Source organism: Acomys russatus, chromosome 11 (assembly GCF_903995435.1).
Source record: "Acomys russatus chromosome 11, mAcoRus1.1, whole genome shotgun sequence".
Taxonomy (NCBI): Eukaryota; Metazoa; Chordata; class Mammalia; order Rodentia; family Muridae; genus Acomys; species Acomys russatus.
The window spans coordinates 16,341,731-16,361,760 of NC_067147.1; the positions used below are offsets into that span (position 1 = coordinate 16,341,731).

Below are 20,030 nucleotides of genomic sequence, written 5' to 3' on the forward strand. Positions count from 1 at the left end.
GTGGGAGAGGAATTCTAGTTTTAAAAAGATTTCTAAAAACTGAGAGACCCTAAGAGTAGCTCTCTGGCCTCTACATGTGCCCTGTAGCACATGCACATGCCAACACATATGTGTGTGTGCGTGCACGCACCCCGACACACCCCGACACACACTCACCCTATTGTGCAAGTTTGCTTCTTGTTGCTATGTTCTGCTGTGTTAACACTATGCTGGAAAGGGGAGTTCATCCAGCTTATTATCAACAAGTGGAACCAATGAAGAAGCTTATAGCAAAAACTGAAACAAAGCAAGTATGGAGCAAGGTTGTTCAATGGCTTGCTTCCTCAGGTATGCTCAATGACATTCCCTATGCATCCCAAGCTCATCACCTGACGGATGGCACTGCCTACAGTGGGTGGGCGCTCCTACGTCAGTAGGAGTTAAGAAGATGCCTCACAGGAGTGGCCACAGGCCAAACTGATCGAGGCGCACACACAGACACACACACACACACACACACACACACACACACACACACACACACACACACACACACACCCTCCTAGTTAAGGTTCCCTCTTCCCAGCCATGTCTAGTTGACAACCATGATAGACTACTGGTTATGTTTTAAAAGATATTATTCTCATGTGCTCAAGGCAGAGTACAAAGTTCTAGTACTGATTCATAAAAATTCTAGAACTTAAATTTCCTTCATTTTGACATTATATCTGTGTCTTCAGCCATGACACCACTGAGGATCAATATAGGTAGTTTACTGTATATGTGTGTAGTAATATAAATGTATATGTAAAAAAATAAAAAAATGTTTAATAATAGTAATAAAAGATTGAGATCTGAAGGGAAAGGGGGTGTTGAGGTTCCTGGAGGCTGAGAGGGGAAGCTGGGGCTGATACGATGCACGTATGAAACTGCCAAAGGAAAACAAAAGATACTCTGTGTTTAAAAAATGTTCAGAACAACAAATTGGGTGGTGGAAGACAACAGATTTCACACAGCAAATACAGTATACAGGTAGATAATCTCTTTGAAGATAAAATTTCCTTTCTACAATGAGTCTTTCAAATATGATCACTCCCTCTGCATCCCTGGCATCTCTGAGCAGTACCTAAGCAGCTTAGCTGACATGATTAGAATCTCCCTAACATAGCTCCCACGAAAAGCTCTCATCTTTTGTCTCCACTGTGTCCATAAAAAGCAGCTTACATGCTGTTGCTGCTTCTGTGTCATCTAGCAGGAGTTGTCTCAATATTTACCTAGTAAAAATTCTCATGTGACTCTTTGTGGGCTTTAGAATAAAAATTCAAATTTCCTAACTGTATAGCCCTCCAAGCGTACTAACCATGCCTTTCTTCTGTGATTCATGCCTTACATTTTATTCATTTATTCAAAATAGCAGCAGTAGGAGGTACAACAAGCTTCATACAATAGGGGCTGCGTAGATGGCTCAGGAGTTAATAGCACTGCAACTCTTCCAGAGGACCTGGGTTTGATTCACAGAACCTACATGGCAGCTTACAATCATCCAGTACCAGGGGATCTGACACCCTCTTCTGACCTCTGCAGGCACCAACCACACAAGTGGTATACAGATGTAGATGTAATCAAAATACCCACGCACATAAAAATAAAAAGAATTCAAAAGAAAAAAATATTAACTATCTATACTTAGATTATAGACAGTACCAAATGTCAGGGATTATCTTTAATACATAACTATAGTAAAGCATGAAAAAACGTTACATTGATTGTATCAATTATGTTGGGATGTACAGTTACGTGGCATTTTATGCATTCATATTCTTGCTCAATCAACACTCTCATTCACCCACACGAACATTTGCATCCTTCTCAGTTGGAACTTTGTGTACAGGGACAGTCTTATTCGATGCTCCCCTCTGCCCAGCCTCTGGTAACCAGTACCTCTACAGCAATCTCCAGCTCTATGCATGTAGGTACTCTTAAGAATCTCATACAAGTAGAAGCGTACAGCATTTGTCGTTTGTGACTTCTTTCCCTTAGCACATGCCTTCTAGTTCCACCCATTTTGTAGCATGTATTAATACTGCTTCCTTATTTTAGGAGGAATATTTCATTGTAAATATATGCCACATTCTGTCAGTAGACAAATACTTGGATTGCTTCTGCCTTTTGACTTTTGTGAATAATGTCACTATGAAGATCAGTGTCAATCTGTTGGGCTACTAAAATGAAATGTTTACTTTTCAGTTTTAGAGTTGGTAAAGTCAAAGATCAACATGTCCGTCTCCATTGAGGAGTGTGTTGAAGACAGCTCCTGCCTTCTGACTGTAGTGGAGACAGGGACCAGAAGTCATGGTCATTTCTTATCAAGACATGCATTCCATCATGAATACTGGGCAGCGATTCCCTTATCTAACCTCCAAATACCATCATACTGTCAGTACTCAAAGTGTAGGCTGGGGGCGCACAGTTAGTAAATGACAATTGCTGGACAAACGTGTTTGAATCCTTGAACTCACCTTTTTAAAAGATTAAAAATAAAAAACAAACCTATATACCTAGAAGTAGAACTGCTAGACCATATGGTAATCATGTTTAGTTTTCTGCAGGACTTACACTGTTTTCCACAATGAATGAAGCACAGTAAATTCCTACAGAAAACGCACAAGATGCTACTTTCTCCCCATCCTAGGCATTTGTTGATTTCCTTCCTTTAAAACTACGTAAAGGACATTCTTATAGGAGTGAAATGCAATACTACTTGGTATCTATTTGCATTTATTTAAAAACTGAGAAACAATGGTGGTGAATATCTTATTGTGTGCTTTTTGACATCTACAGGATTTCTTTGGATAAATCTTACTAAGTCCTTAGCCCACTTTAAAATAATCTTTATTAATTTCTTGAGAATTTCATAGGTGCATACAATGTATTTTGATATTCACCCCTATTCCTCCTGCCCCCTCCTAGGTCACACCCCATCTCCACTCCTCAAATTTTGTCCATTTTTGTGTTTATTGATTTAGATTTGTTCTTATTCTATGTGTGTGTGTGTTGCCTGCATGCATGTATATGTGCCATGTCCATGCTTGGTGCCTGCAGAGGCCTGAGGAGAGTATCCGATCTCCTGGAACTGTACTTAGGATTGTGAGCTGCCATGTGGATGGTGGGAACAGAATTCAGATCCTTTGGAAGAGAAACAGGTAATATTAGTCCCTGAGTCATATAGCCACCCCCCTTTGCCTACTTTTTAAATGAGATATTCATTCATTTGCTTTGTGGTTGAATTTGAAATTATATATTTATATGTATGTATATATTTATATATGTGTGTGTGTGTGTGTTGGAGAGCAATGATTTATAAAAACACACTACTATAAATATTCTTCTGTTATGCAACTACACTTTTCTTGTGTAGGCAGTGTTCTTTGAAGCACACATTTTTTTTTTATTTTTATGTCAATTTTTTGTAGTTTTTAAAAAATGTTGACTGTACTTTTGATATCACACCCCACAAATTACTGTCAAGTTCAGTCATCCCTTGTTAGCTTTTATTTTTATATTTGGTCCAATTTGAGTTAAGTCTTACAAATACCACAAGTTCATTTCTATGTGCTGTTTAGTTTGCCATTGCCACTATATTTTTGTTTGGGCCTACTGCTTAGAGGCAGTCTTCTACTCATACTGAATAGGAAATTAAACACAAGTAGAGTGTGTCAGTATCACTGAGCCAAGGAGATAAGAGCAGAGTTCAAATGGTCCAGGTAACTAAGACTTGGGGAGCAGAACATTAGATATGGATTTACTTCTCAGAGAAAAATGCCAAGGAAGACCTCTCTGCCCATGGAGGCTGTGGAATTCCAGTCAAGGAAAAACCATGAAACAGGATATTTGCACAGGGCTGGAAACAGCATGAGCTCCTCACAGCCAGTGTTAATAAATCCAGTACAGTCAAAACATCAGGATACCATTTGAAAATGAAGCCATAAAACCCTACACCTTACTTAGCTTCTTTGGGTCTGTGATTTGTAGTCTGGGTATCCTGTATTATATGGCAAATATCCATTTATAAGTGAGCATATACCATGTGTGTCTTTCTGGCTCTGGATGATCTTTTCTAGTTCTATCCGTTTGCCTACAAATTTCATGATGTTGTTTTTAATTACCGAGGAGTATTTCATTGTGTATATGTACCACATTTCCTTTATCCATTCTTCTGCTGAGGGGTAATTGGGTTGTTTCCAGTTTCTGGCTATTAAATCAAAGTTGCTATAGTTGTCCTCGGAGAGGCTGCACCCAGCAGTGGATCCAAACAGATGCTGAGACTAGTAGCCAACCATTAGGTTGGAGCATGGGGAACCTTGTGAAAAAGCGGGGAGAAGGATAAAGGGACCCAGAGGGGACAAGAACTCCACAAGAAGACCAAAAGAGCCAACTATTCACGGCCCAGATGGGCCTGTAGAGTCTGAAGCACTAACCAGGGGCTATGCATGGACTGGATCTATGCCCACTACACATATGTACCCAGTAGGTAGCTTAGTCTTCATGTGGGTCCCCAAGTAAGAGGAGCAGAGGCTGTCTCTGACATGGACTCTGTGGCCTGCTTTTCAATCACTGCCCCCTGGCAGGGCTGCCTTGCCAAGCCACTGTGGAAAAGGATGTGCTCAGTCCTGATGCAACTTGATGTAATGGAGTGGGTTGGGGTTGGAGGCTCCCCTTTTCTGAGGAGAAGGGGAGGAGGGAAGGGGAAGAGAGAGAGAGTGGAACAGGGAGGGGAGGGGGGAAGGGAGCTACAATCAGGATGTAAAGTGAATAAATTAAAAAAAATGATTAAAGGATTTGAATGCTATTTTCAAATGCATCATTTTACAATGAGTGTGTTATAAATAAGATTTCAATGGATAGCAAAACAAACAAAATCCTACAAATTATTTGTCATATCTCACCTTAGTGTTATCCTGATTATATAACTTTCCACCTTTTGCCCCTGGCTCTCCTCAGCATCAGCACAGTCCCTCTTCTTTTAGCTTCTACGAAATTAACTTTTTAAAACTACCCCTAAAAGAGAACTTTTATGTCTTATTCATAAAGGAATGATGGAAATTTTAGGTGAAGAATATGCTAATTACATTGTTAGATTCATGAAACAATTATGCATTTAGCAAAACATACCATACACCATTAATATGTAAAAAGCTATTCTTGTCTCTTCCTAGCAAAATTTGAAAGTAAAAAAAAGAAAGAATTGAACTCAGCTGCTTGTATGTTCTTTAGCTAGTCCTGGGGAGGAAAGGCACAGTTGCACATATTCTGTGTAATGCAGACTGTTATCACCATGCAAACCTGTTAGGTTTTAGATGGGGCCAAGTTCTCTAAAGACTATCTAGATGGACCATTGAGGAATAAAGAGTTTACTAGAAAGTATTAATGCTACGGACAGACAGAGGCAAGAACATGGCGAGGCTTTGAGGGGAATTCAGAGCCATCAATAGACACAGATACCATGGTGATAGAGGTGGAGGCCTCTTCTCACCGTTTCTGACATGGGGAGTTGCACAGCCAGACAACCAGGCTCTCACTAGTTTCCCTGGTGAGAAATCCTGGCATGACTTACCTGTTAGCTAGGTCTCAATAGGGGACCTCGATATATAGGCCATCTATGGAGGGAGGGCTGAAGCTGGATTCTAACATCACCTTACAAATCGCAGTTGTGGCAGGTTCATTGGAGGAACTCTGAGAACAAGAGTACTTTTTTAATGACTGGTTTTGAGAAATACAGTCCAAATACCTTGGAGGAAACTTGTTTGAATCAGTATCAATGTTGTTCTTTCTCAAATTCTCTATCAGCAAATATATATATTTATTGCTTGTTTCTATGTTTAGGGCTGCCATGTTGGATAGAAAACATGGACAGGTATGAGTTGTGTGCCTTTCTCCATCTAGGAATATACAAACATCCTCTAACTGCTAACATTGTGTATCTCCAGTTAGGTGGCCACCAGGGTTACTCACTTGAGATTATGGTAGAAAGGTAAAAGCAGTCAGTTCTGTACACACACACACACACACACACACACACACACACACACACACACAGTCAGTCAGTTCTGTACACACACACACACACAGTCAATTCTGTACACACACACACACACACACACAGTCAGTTCTGTACACACACACACACACACACACACAGTCAGTTCTGTACACACACACACACACAGTCAGTTCTGTACACACACACACACACACACAGTCAGTTCTGTACACACACACACACACACACCCTATAAGCCGATCATTCCTGAATCTTTAGATGATATTGAGAAGGGTTTTATGTTATAACTAAAGTTCTTATTCAGTCAGCTTTAATCAAATGAGATGTTATCCTGAACTGACCATTTGATGCATTGGCCGAAAACTACTTCTGCAGACTACAAAGGTGCCGTGCCTGCAGTTGCTCTCCCTGAACCCTGTAATCGTCCTCTGCACTGCCCACGTGCAGAGAGCATGCCTGAGCCTGTGCTGGGAGCAGCTGCCACCTTGTGGGTTTTTTTCTAGGTATCAGTTCAGTTGTGTAAGCTAGTTCTTCATACTAAGTCATAAAGCACACAAAACTCTCCCTGGTGCTTCTCCTCAGGAAAGCCTTACTGACACAGAGGGCTACTCCTCTCTTCAGCTCCGCGCTGTGTGCGCAGAGCTCCACTGCTTCTCGCTGAGCTGTTTGTTTGGATGTGCTCTATGATTATCACTAAACCTTCTCTTCTGGTTCCGGCTCCCGACCGGAAAGTTAAGGGCAGCAGATGTGTCTTAGTGAGGGTTCCCATGCTGTGAAGGGACACCATGACCTCAGCAACTGTTATAAAGAAAAGCATGTAACTGGGACTGGCTTACAGTTCAGAGGTTAAGCCCATTATCGACATGGTAGGGAGCATGGCAGCGTGCAGGCAGACATGGTGCTGGAGAAAGAACTGCAAGTTCTACATCTTGATCTGAATGTAGCAAGACTGTGTGGCACTCTGGGCATAGCGTTGACAAATGTGACCTCAAAGCCCACTTCCAAGTTATATAGATCCTCCAGCAAGGCCATACCTTTGTACTATTCTTTGAACTATTTTTATTTTTGTAACTTAACTTTAATAAGAAAATCTATAAACTAGCATGTTTCCAGATCTGAAAACTCACTTATTTTTGATTGATTAAATCACTGGAATAAGCTAATGGTGACAAAGCTATAATGTATAAATGCAGGTTTATTGGAAGCAGCATGGGTGGAGGAGGACAAGGGGACCACACACAGGGGGTGGGGGAAAGGAAAGAGAGAAGGCAGAGAGGTGGGAAAGGGGGAGAAAATGTGAAAACAAAGCCTAGTTTGTATAGTGAGACTGTGTGAGAGGGGAAGCCCCGCCCCTAGGTAGAGGGCTGCAGCAGGACTTAACAATTCTATGTACACAGCTCCTAATATTGCCACTCCCTATGAGCCAAGCATTCAAACACACAAAATATATGGGGGCCACACTTCTTAAACCACAAGATGTCTTCCTAGCCTTTTCCTATTTTGTAATATGTGGTGACTGTGGAACAGTCACTCTCTTTTCATACTTTTTCATTGTCTAATTCGAACAGTTCTTATTGGTAAACACAGAGGATTTGATCCAAAAACAGAAAACTTAGACAGAATGGTATTTCCTTTGGAACTTTCTGAAATAAACAAATAGTAAAATGTTTCATTGTCAGCATTTTCTACATATAATAATGAGAAACACAATCTAGAGTAAGGCCAAATTTAGCATGTACGAATCATGCTTCTGGGTACTTCAGGAAATACATTTTCAAATGGTGAGATTATTGACTACTACTTTGGGGTTCAAAAATTATAAAACATAAAAAATTATAAACATAAAATCTAGAATCTTCTGATTACTATTCTTCTCAAAGTGGTATTCAAAGATAAATGTCAGAAATTGTAAATATACAAAACATAGTGCATACCATGTCACCCAGCACACAATGGAAAACATCACAGGAACAAATATTTATTGAATATGTATTTCTTTATGAAAAAGTACATAAAATGAAACAGTGAATATATTGCTGACCTTCAAGTCACTCTGCTCATTTTAAAGTGGGAACAATAATCACGATGTTTTCCCAAAAGTCAAGTTACGAAAATTAAACTGTATTATAGTATAGTTTATCAATTTGACAGCAATATATGAGTGTGCCCTCAACACTATGCATAATACAGAGGTTTACAAAAGAAATCTTGTTTCTCATTTCACCTTCACTGATTGCCTTCTGATAACAAAGAATGATTCTCTTCCTTGGGTAAGTGAATTTAGTTAGCATCATACTACAAAGGTTCTTTGGACTATTTTTATTTTTGTGACTTATATTTAGCAAGAAAATGTATACAAATCAGCATGTTTCTAGATCTGAAAACTCACTTATTTTATGTAATAGATTTTAGGCTGGGCAGTGGTGGCATATGCCTTTAATCACAGCACTTGGGAGGCAGAGGCAGGCAGATCACTGTGAGTTCAAGGCCAGCCTGGTCTACAAAGCAAATCTAGGACAGTCAAGGCTACACAAGGGAACCCTGTCTTGAAAAACAAAAACAAAAACCACCAACAACAACAACAACAAAATAGATTTAGATTGCCATTTTAGAAGAATTCACAGAATCATCAGCACATCATTTAAAGAAGGGTCACAAACATCTTTTCTGGAGCTTTGAGTCAGGCCTGACATTAACAATATCATTCCATGCTGACAAAGAATTGAAGCAATCCTGGAAGGCATATCTGCTTGTGTTCCCTATTCCACTGTGCAGGGGATGGTGCTTTTTTTTTTTTTTTAATTGAAGCAATGGTAGATCTGGCTGAGGACCATAACTTCAATCCATTTCCATCCATAAATACCCCCCACAATTTCTTCTAATATAAATGTCATTATTTTATTAACATATTAACACAGGAACTTGAGTTTCCAGTACTCAAATAAACACCAAATTAAAGAATCAGTCAAATTTTTAAATGTAAAGTTTAATTATTTGCTAGACGTGGTGGCATATGCCTTTAATCTCAGCACTTGGGAGGCAAAGGCAGGTGGATCTCTGTGAATTGAGACCAGCCAGGTCTATATTGTGAGTTCCAGGACAGCCAGGGCTACAAAGTGAGACCTTGTCTTAAAAAAACAACACAAAGAGTTATTTATAAGTAATTGTATTGTTAATTATTTCTAAGCAGTACAGCATTTTAATTTTCTGAAGTAATGTACTGGAGAAACACTTGGTGTAGATTTTCAGATTTTATGTTTTAACTCAGACTCTTTAAATATGTGTATAAGCATGACCACACATTTATAATCAGGGCCTTGTAATGTGAGGCTTCCAAGGCGAGCACATTAGCAGGTGCTGGAATTACCTGAAGACATAGCTTTACTGCTATCTCCTTTGGACGTAACTAAAGATCCAGGTGTTACACAGATCGCAGCTTCTCTGCCAGACACTTCTCAATTTCATCAAGCACTTGAACAGCAGCCCTGGGAATCCGGGTTCCAGGACCAAATACATTGGAAACACCAACTTCATACAGAAACTCATAATCCTGTTGAACAAATTAGCTTGATTAATGGACATTATTTCAACTTCAAAGAAATATATCTTATACATGTGTGCATGCATGTGTGGCTGTGTGTGTGTGTGTGTGTGTGTGTGTGTGTGTGTGTGTACACCTTTTCTTCTTCACCAACACTCAGAACTTCCTAGCTGGAACAGTTTGCATGTGGAGCTGAAATGAACACCTTCCTTGACTGAAGCAGCTAAGAACTGACAGCACTGAGCTCAGACCTCAAGTCTAAACCGGAACTCTGCCCTGTGTTGTTTGTGTTTTGAAGCTCTGTGGCCCTAATGAAGAAGGAATTGCACTTGAGAACACAATTTTCTCTCTAAATCTTTACTGCTTGTCTTTCTGTGTGAGTTTAAACATCTATTTCTTTCCTGCTAGGCATGTGTCTGACACCAGTGAAGAGTGATATTTTGAATCTGGCCTCATGATAAATCAGCTCTGTTCATGAAGATGGGTCGTTTTTCTGTTCTGCTGCCACAGTCCTGAGCTTATGTTCATGGCAGCTAGTGTTTTAGTGTAGACACTCCCTGGGCATGAGCCGTGCTGCAGGCTGTAGGCTATTTTAGCATCAGCACATCTTTATCTCTAACACTGAATCTAGGATGGGCTATGAGGCTTGACCTGTACCTTACAGGACAAGTGGTCAGGTCTGTGTTTAACTGTTGCAACACAAGTCTTTCCCTCATTTTCACATGATCAAAATTAGACAATAAATTATAAATCACACTAATTATCCACCAAGTACCCCTTCCTATCTTTGCTCTGGCCTTACAATACTAAGATTTTTGCAATAGCATGTAACATATATTCCTGAGCTTGCACCTTCTTGTCTGACATTCTGAGAGGAGCTATCTTGTCTAAACATCTTTATAACCCCAGCACTGGACATGTAGGCACTGACAACACATCACTGTCTGAGAAAACAGGTGCTACATATTTTAAGAGCTCTTAAAAGAATGACTGAAGTTGGGCATGGTGGCTCACACCTGCAATCCCAGCATTCAGGGAGGCAGAGGCAGGCAGATCATGGTGAGTTCGAGGTCAACATGATCTCCAAAGGGAGTCCAGTATAGCCAAGGCTACACAGAGAAACTCTGTCCCTCAAAGCCTTACCCCGCAAAAAAAAAAAGAAGAAAAAGAATGAAGCATCTGGTAACAATCATCTCCAAGGTGAGAACAGGCTCTCTTGTTTTCCTTTCCTAATAATGCAGTATTCCATGGCATTATCCTAACCTTTTAGCTTTGGGGTATGGCAGCGTTGTGGGGTACTCTGAACCTCGGTAACCCAAAAGCTCTGACATGCCGAAATCATACACATGTTTTGTAAAATGTACCTTTGTGGGTGGGTTAAAAGTTAGCAATACCTGAATATGGGCAAAGGGCACACGGATGTTGTTTATGCTGTTTTTTATTTTTTCACCTTAGGTATTAATTTGGAACTATAGAAGGTACTTTAAAGTGCTTTCCACATACCAGGCTAGGAGAATCATGCTTTAAAATGTAACCAGGATCATGTTTTCACTCGGCCAGCCTAAGGCACTCAAGGACAATGATGCAGAGAGCTTAGAGTCCTGGCTGATTGCACAGTAGTGAAGACGGTGCACGTTTAGTCAAACCGTAGAAACTGTACATGCTTCATCAGGAAAGGCTATCTGCTCGATTCAAGACTCTGTGGTAATATTTTCTAATTCAATAGCTAAAGGGCTATAAGCTGAGTAACAGCAGCATTTCACATATACTCTGTACTACAGTTTAATTAATGTTCCCTAAAGGCCCAGTGCTTTGCACTGTTACAAGAGCTGAAGCCTGCACAGATGGGAATCTGGTAAGAGGCTTAGGTCACAAGCCTGAGAATTCCTTCTTCATAGTTCATATTAATTAGACCCTGAGGTAATAATTTTCTTTCTCCACGTTTTGCTTGTTACAATGTAGACTTCCAAAAGCAAAAGGAACACTAAAAAATGGACTAAAATCTCCAAATCTTTGAGCTAAAATAACTTTTTTCACTTTGAAAGTTGGTTATCGTAGTTACGTGCTACAGTAGCAGAACTAATGAGTATATGGGCTTTGACGGTTTCCTGTGCCTAGTAAAGGCTCCCCATACTAAGCAGACATGTGTCAGAGAGCAGCCATGCTCAGCCTTTAACCTTACAGGTGGAGATGTTCTCAGTGACTCTACCAAGAAAGGTAATGTACTTTAAATATATTTCTTGAAAATATCAGCTTACTCAATGGCATATTTAATTTTTTCTCAACTCTTTTGTTAATCCAACTATTTCCCAGTACTGAATTAGTTTAATTGCTTCCTTTTCATATCATGCCTTAGAGCTTAGGTATTATAATGTCCATAGCTGCAAATAGATACGTTATTCCACAGATAGACAGTCTTAATGAATAACAGCACTTATTAGCAAAGTGTGGTGGCATGTGCCTGGGAGGACATAGAGGATTGCTTGAGCTGAGGAGTTTGTGACAATCTCTCAATAAAAAAAAACAAAAAACAAAAAACAAAACAAACAAAAAAAAAAAAACAGATAGATTGGCCTTTCTTTTCCCAAACATAAACTACACTTATGAAAACAGGAAAATTTTAATAATGTTGATTATATAACATTAAAGCCTTCCTGATGTAGGAAGAAAATAAAAGTGAAGACACTCAGTATATCATCACCAATCTGTCAGCCTCATACATATGTTCTTATTTCCTAATAATACATAAACTCACTATTCTATTTTCTGAGTGGTACCAGGAACAAAAATTGTACTTCTAGATGAAAAATTGTAGTTTACTGATGGATGTTTGGTGTGGTCTTTGCAGCACCTACAGACATTTGCTTTCTTCCTTCTTCTCTTTTTTTTATTTTATTTGTTTGTTTGTGTATTTGTTTGTTTTTTCAAGACAGGATTTCTCTGTGTAGTCTTGGCTGTCCTAGACTCACTTTGTAAACATTTACTTTCAATAGCTGTCTATATACGCATAACTAATTTTTCCCTAATCTTAATTAAAAAGAAAAAGTGGTTACCATTGGAAGCCAGGCAGGGGCAGGCCTTTTTTGCATCTTGAGGAGCTGTTCTAAAGCAACTGTAGTATAACACAGGATGGTGTTCCTTCATCTTATTAATAGTTGATTGACATCATTGTTGCTACTTACCATCCATTTCTCCTTTCCTAAGCAAACTCACATTTTTGTTAAAATATCTACTTCCTCTCCCTAGACCCTGAAATATTGAGGACAAGCTGATTCCATGTGCTAGCAGTAGGGTATGTTTCACTAGAGAAAAACTGTATTCCAATAACAGTAGCTTCAATAGTGAAAGAGTTTTGCCAAGCTATGTAACTGACATAACTTTTTGAGGTAGAGCAACCCTCAAGGACAGGGTTATGGAGGAAATGTATGTGTGACGTTCTCACAGATGCAAGCTACCTAAAGACCCATTCTAAAGCCACTATATCGCTATCCAGGGTGCGCTGTGTTTGTACCACCTTCCTTTATTTATAAAGCTAATGTTCTTATCCTAGTCACTGAATATGAACATGGTAGACAGCTATAATAAAGTTTTCTCACAAAACTCATAAAACTTTTGTAAAGAGTTAAATATTATATAGTGAATTAAAATATAACCTTAAAACAGAATAATAGTGCCCACTGGCTGCAGAATTTACCTAGTGAGATCACTGGGCTATAATTTGCCTATGCATCTAAAAGAAATTCATCCTAAGCAACACATTTGTCTGTCTGTCTGTCTATCTATCTATACATCTACATATCTATCTATCTATCTATCTATCTATCTATCTATCTATCTATCCCCTATCTCTCTATGTGCATTGTTGGTCCCATATTATATACAATTTCATAACCTGATACATATATATGGGGTTCATGGTGGGGTTTGTGTAGTTTTTACACAGCAATTTCCTCTGAACTACTGAAACTTTCCTTCAAAGAAGAGGGAGGAAGATTCCTAAGACTGAAGAAGAAAACAAAATTCACACATCTGAGATAGTTGAAGCTTGCAAGATTCACATGAACCCACCCAAGGTTACAGAAGCAGTGCAAGGCTGCTGTAGCCTGACCAACAGAGCTGTGAAGGGGGATTTTCTGACCTACTGCGCTGCCTGAGTCCTGTAGAGAGCAGTCTTCCCCAGCATAGGTGGGGCTTCTGGGTAATGCAGCTGCTTTTGAGTCATCCCTGCTCCTATATGTAAGCTCTCATCTATGCTCCTGTAAGTAACCCCAATAAAAATTCACATGTATGTGTGTGCACATGTACACATACACATGTATGTACAGAAAAGTATGGAGAAGAAACTACCTGTGGTGGAATCACGCCCCCACACATGACAAGGATATCTGGCCGTCCCAGGGCAGTAAGTTCTTTGATAAGCTCAGGAACAAGCGTTTTGTGACCAGCAGCAAGTGTGCTGACGCCCACCGCATGCACATCTGCATCCACAGCCTGCTGCGCCACTTCGCGGGGAGTCTGAGCACACAGAAAACGGATCACTGGTTACTCCCAGGTAAGAGTAATGTAAGAGCTGCTGCAAAGCAGGGGCTACTTCTGTCAACATGCCAGGATTTTTTTCTGTCACTTCCTGTTTCCTCACCTTCAGATTTTGAATAATAGTGATGCTACTGATAAAATGAATGCCAAGCCTGTATTTGCTTCTGGGACTGGAATTTACCAATTAGGTTTAAGTTAGAACAAAAAAATTTCCCCAAGGAATCTTCAAGGTAATTTTCACAGACCACAAAATACTAATCAATTCTCAAAGAATGCAATAAGAAAACCTCTTAAAGCAATCATGACTTTGCAAAGCCTCATGAAAACTTCATTCTGAACTTGCATTTATTTTTACTAAAAACTGAGTTAACATGAATTTTGTTTTATTTTTTATCATAAATTAAATGGGTTATACATATTAGAAAATGCAGAATTTGTTGGACTTTTTAAAAATAACTTTAAAAACGTCATCTTGGTTATTATCATTTACCTTTTCTAAATGTGGCACATACCTGAAAAAGAGGGCCTATGTCCACATCGAAACCAAGGTCAGCAAAGCCTGTAGCAATGACTTTGGCTCCTCTGTCATGGCCATCTTGTCCCATTTTTGCCACAAGAAGACGAGGTCTGCGACCTTCACGTTCCATGAATTTATTAACTCTGGGAACAGTTTAAAAGGCAATAACAGTTAAATATTAACCGTCCTAATGTAAGATATAAAAACTGCAATTTATCCACATAAATCCCTAAAGAACATCTACTTATATGCATCTCAAAGAGAAAGTCTCCCAAAAAGGAAAAGCTGTGGACCAGGGAGTTCATCATCAAGTTCTACCAGACTTTCAAAAAAAAGTTAGCATCAATGTTCCTCAAACTGCCAAATGAACGTTAGTTTTAGTATTTAATTTCATTTTTACTTAATAATCATTTATTATTTTGTTTTATTTAAGTTTAGTTAGTATTTTACTTAATAATTATAAATACTCACTTAATATTTAATTCTCATTAGTCAGTATATACTATATTTCATATAATTATATATAATTCATTACAGTCATAAATTATTAAATGACCAAGATATCTTCACAGCATGAGGCTGTTTTGTCAATTTGCAAGAATACAATATACATAAGCTTAGTGGTACAACCTGCTACACATTTGCACTCTGTGATGTGTGTAGTAGAGCCTAAGTGCATGGGTGTGTGCGTGCGTGTGTGTGTGTGTGTGTGTGTGTGTGTGTGTGTGTATGTATGATATAACTTTTTGCTCCTACAAGTGTTGAAAAATAATACCACAAAACCACATCAAATTCAGGAGAACATGGTGCAAATGAGATGCAGCTAAGCAGAAAGCATGTGAAGCTGCTTACCGTCCTCACACTATTTTGCAGTACACCTTTTTACCAGTAGGAAGATACACTGTGAAATAAAAATTAAAGTACAGCAAACAAGTAACAGCACTGTTTGTTATCGGTACTTCCTATGGAGTGGACGCCTCTGAATAACCGGCAGAGCACAGGGGTCTTGCAGCATCATAAACACATGGCTGACCATAGCTACAGCAGCACTAGGTGCAATTCCACTGGAGACAGGAATTAGCACCATTATAATCTCATGGGATCTCCAGTGTGCATGCAATCCATTGTTGGTCAAAATATCAAAGTTTCACACACCTGCACGGGACTGTGTATTTATAATTTAGTTATAAATAACAAATTATGCAATAAAATTTAAAAGTTAAAGGTTAATCATATATTATATATTAGTTGTATAACACATATTTAATTTAAAATTTATTAGTTTTATAAGAATAACAGACTAGTAGAAAAGTCAATTAATGTATTTCCCAAGTAACAAGGACATTAATCCATCAGCAGGCTCAAAACCTGAACTCATTAAAGCTTACAAAGTACCTCTTGATGGCAGATGTTATCTCTTTACTTTCTCCAAACTCCTGTCGATATGCTCCACTCACCATGCGATCACTAGCTTTGTGCTCACCAAATACCTTTTTCAAAGCATCTGTGATTTCCCCAACTGTACACCTGCAGAATACATAGGAGGTACCAGTAAGAGCATTAAATTATAACAAATAGATGCATGTTTACTTCAATCATCAATACAATTAGAAGATTTTGTTAATAAGTAAAAATAGACTGTAACAGGTTGCCAAGAAGAGACTTGATACCCTATGAGAATATACAGGGGGACGTAATCCCCCTCAGGAACAGTCATAGGGGAGGGGAATAATGGAAAAATGGGGGGGGGAGGAATGGGAGAATACAAGGGATGGGATAAACATTGAGATGTAACAAGAATAAATTAATAAATAAAAAAAATAAAATGTCAAAAAAAATAGGCTGTAAAAGCTCAAGGATGTTTTAAGATACTATGAAAGCTTATTTCCTGAGAATACTTATATAAAAGTAAGTCTTGGTGCCATTCTGCACTGTAGTGCCTTTATAATATATCAACTAAAATAAAGAGTAAATGACCTGAAAGTTTCAAGTAGGTAAGTATCTAAGGGCAAGTCATCAACATCCCATTCAACAATACAAACAGGCGAGCAAAAGGATCATTGGCATTTCCTGATGAGAAATAAACCTTTCAGCGTGTTTCTCCCAAGGAGAGTGGTGAATTTAAGAAGAACAGTAGGTTACACAGGAGAACAATGTGAAATAGGTCAAAACATCAACAGAAAACAAGAGAATTACACCCACTTTCACAAGTGTTCTCTTGCCATTCCATCCCTCTGCCTTTTCACCCTCCCTGCTATTTTCATCTTATAACATTAGACATTTTTAGCAACAGAGGGGAAAGGATTAGGATTGGGTTGTGTATTCTTCCGGCTGCTTCCTAACTACTGACTCCAAAGCCATGACATGACTATAACTTTTTCCTAACAGTTATCAGATAAGAGTTTCCTCTCTCCTACAAACACTATTGATGTTGAGGTTGAACACACAACCTTGATTATATAATTGAGAGTTCATCAGATATCAACCTACAAATCAAAGAAATTGGTGCATTATAATAGCGCTGCATGCCCTGAGCTAGAGTGAATTGCACAATTGCTAATACCTCTCAAAGTATATTAATATTTTAAAAGTACAGAAACTTGAGAAAAACTAATATAAAGTTTCTATTACTTTCTTTGGGGCTCACAGAATATATAAAATGATGTCTTATCTGAGTACACTCTGAACAGCTAAACTGGTCAAATTTTCATTATTTGGAAATCTCCAAACCCCTCACCTTGCACGAGCTGCATCCACTGCGAGAGCCAAAATATTGCCGTCTCCGCTGGCAGCACACTGGGTAAGTGCCTCGAGAGACCGCTCAGCGAGAGCTTGATCCCTGCTGGATTTGACCTTAGAAAGAAGAGAAGGGACAGTTTTATGTGAAAGGAAAATAAAACAGGAACCCAGAGGTTAAACTATGACACATGCTCTATGGACCATGTTCCATAATCTAAAAAAGGGGAGCGGGGAGGAGGGGTGGAAAACGATAACATTAACCTAAGAAGTATGTGCATTTGTTCAGCTCAATCAGTAAAATGATTCTGATTCAGTGCAAAGCCAACAAATCAGAAGCAAGCAGAGTGGTAACTTCCATAGTTACCCAGGTTTTTCTGTAGTGACAAAACAATGAAAATAGATGGGCCTTGTGCAGGAGAATGCCAAGGAACACTCACAATTAACAGTGGGAAGACTGGGAAGACCAGAGCAGGGCTTACAGGAGAGTTTAACTATGCAGAAGTGTGCTTTAGATGACTGACAACATGCTGGCCATAATATATATTGCTATTCTTTTTATTTAAAAATAAGTCCAAAGCCAGGTGCTACTGTACTGTACACTACTGTACAGGTGCACACTACTGTAATCCCAGCACTCTGTGAGACAGAGGCAGGAGGATCTCTGTGAGTTCAAGACCTGCCAGGTCTACAAAGTAAGTTCAGGAAGGACAGCCAAGGGTCCACAGAGAAACCCTGTTGAGAGAGAGAGAGAGAGAGAGAGAGAGAGAGAATAGAAAGCATGGCTCAAACCATGTCCCCTCATGTCCTAGTTTTACTGTATGCTGTCAACAGCTTGTACAATTGTTACTCAAGAGCAAAGTTCACAAGCTGCACCCCTGCCAAAAGTCCAATCTATTACACTTCCCAAGATGCCACATAGATGACAGCATCTGTTATCGCAGATAGAATGGAGGAAGTATATTACAGTAAGGAAAAGCTCAATTCAAACTCCTCACAAAAAAAAAGAGAAAAGGCCTATTTTTTTTTTCTTTATTTTATGGCTTCATGTTTTAACTCCGAATGTTAAGGAGAATATGTTAGAGTATGGTGCCTCTCAATTATGATTTCTAATGACTGTAGTGTGATGGTGAAGAATTAATAATTTTGAACAACTTATAAAATTTAAAGAGAAAACACATAGAAGCATGCAGTATAGTTTACAAAAGCATTGCTTGTTGAACCTTCTCTTTGTAGCAGGTGCACTCATACATAACACATAGCTAGGCATGTAGGAAAAGTGCACCTTTTACTTAGAGTTATGGCTAAATAAAGTTGGAAATAGACTAGTATTCAAATGAAGAGAATAGGCACAAAATCTACTCATACTGGGTTCAACTTAAAACTTCCACCTGATATTCACTATGTGACAGATCTTAAGAAAATACAGACATCTCTCCAAATCAACTTCCTGTATGGTTGGATTGACTAAAAGAAAGAAATTGTCCTTTTATATTAATAACTTTAAATTAAGAGTCATATTAGTAACTCAGAATTAAATGAGAAAAGTGTATGTTGCTGACCTAACAGATGCTCAGTAACTTTTAGTATCAAACAAGTAGCTGTAATAACAAGAAAGAGCCATTCTTGTAGGAAATAAGAACTTCTGCAAGTATGATCGGTGCTTAACGATTCGATGCTTAACATGTATTTTATGATCTAAAAACAGTAAAAGTAAATGTTTGTATGCTTTCATATAATTATAACATTTCAGAAAGAAATTGAAATGAAGCAGAAGCACAGTGCTCACCGAGATGAACATACAGAGCACACTCCAGCAAATGTAGAAAGCTCCCTAGACACTGAAACGTACAAAGGTGCTAACAAAGACAGATAACCTGAAGAATCAAACAGCAAACGAACCATGGTCCCGTGGAGAAAACATAACAATGAGAGCCCTGACGCACACACTGACCCTAAGCCACACTGTCTCTTTCTTTGTGACTTCAGCTCTAACGTCTTAAGAGACCTAGACTGAGTTATGGATGTCCAGTTACTTATTCAGAACAAGTTTCCCAATTAATCTCAAGAAGACTATCATGAGCAGTAATACTGACCCCATGTGGATGTTACAGACATGACACAGAATAAGTTCAGAACACAGAGCCCAGGACATCCTTGAGGAACAATAGCCAGTAATACCTTCTTAAGTTTCTCAATCTGCTTCTTGCGCACGGAAGTATTGTCGATGGCCAGAACTTCCACAGAGTCTTCTTTTTCCAACTGATATTTATTTACACCAACAATCACTTCAGAACCTATTGATTTCCCAAAGAACATAACATGTGGACTTCCTCATGAACAGTTCCGTATTAAGAGCGCTCTGATCATCACACTGTCTGTAACTTTAATATTTTTAAGTAGCATTCTTAACTCATAATGAATTTGAGAATAACTCAGAAACTCCATTCTGTGATACAGGTAGGCAGGGAAGAAGAGTTACACAGTTACATGACAGGTCCTCTGCTTTGCTGTTCTCCTGAGCTACCCACTTTCTCAGTTCCTAACACAAGAAACCAAGGACAGTCAGCTATCGGGGCTGATTTAGAGAGCAAGGCAGGCAGCAGAGCCCACTGTCTTTCTAGTATTTTCTACAATTCTTTTACAGCCAGTTGTTCTAT

The 20,030-nt window shown here is 38.9% G+C and overlaps 1 protein-coding gene across 1 annotated transcript in view; it reads right to left on the minus strand.

Moving 5' to 3' along the window:
• Window positions 1–8,603: 8,603 nt before the first annotated feature.
• The window catches only part of Mmut (methylmalonyl-CoA mutase), a 30,727-nt gene continuing 19,300 nt past the window's right edge, over window positions 8,604–20,030 (minus strand). The window contains exons 8-13 of the mRNA XM_051152946.1: window positions 19,552–19,667; window positions 17,372–17,487; window positions 16,030–16,161; window positions 14,630–14,777; window positions 13,929–14,096; window positions 8,604–9,590 (exon numbers count right to left, since the gene is read on the minus strand). Of these exons, the coding sequence (XP_051008903.1) occupies window positions 9,462–9,590; window positions 13,929–14,096; window positions 14,630–14,777; window positions 16,030–16,161; window positions 17,372–17,487; window positions 19,552–19,667 (809 nt within the window). The 3' untranslated portion in view covers window positions 8,604–9,461. The remainder of the gene's footprint in view (window positions 9,591–13,928; window positions 14,097–14,629; window positions 14,778–16,029; window positions 16,162–17,371; window positions 17,488–19,551; window positions 19,668–20,030) is intronic.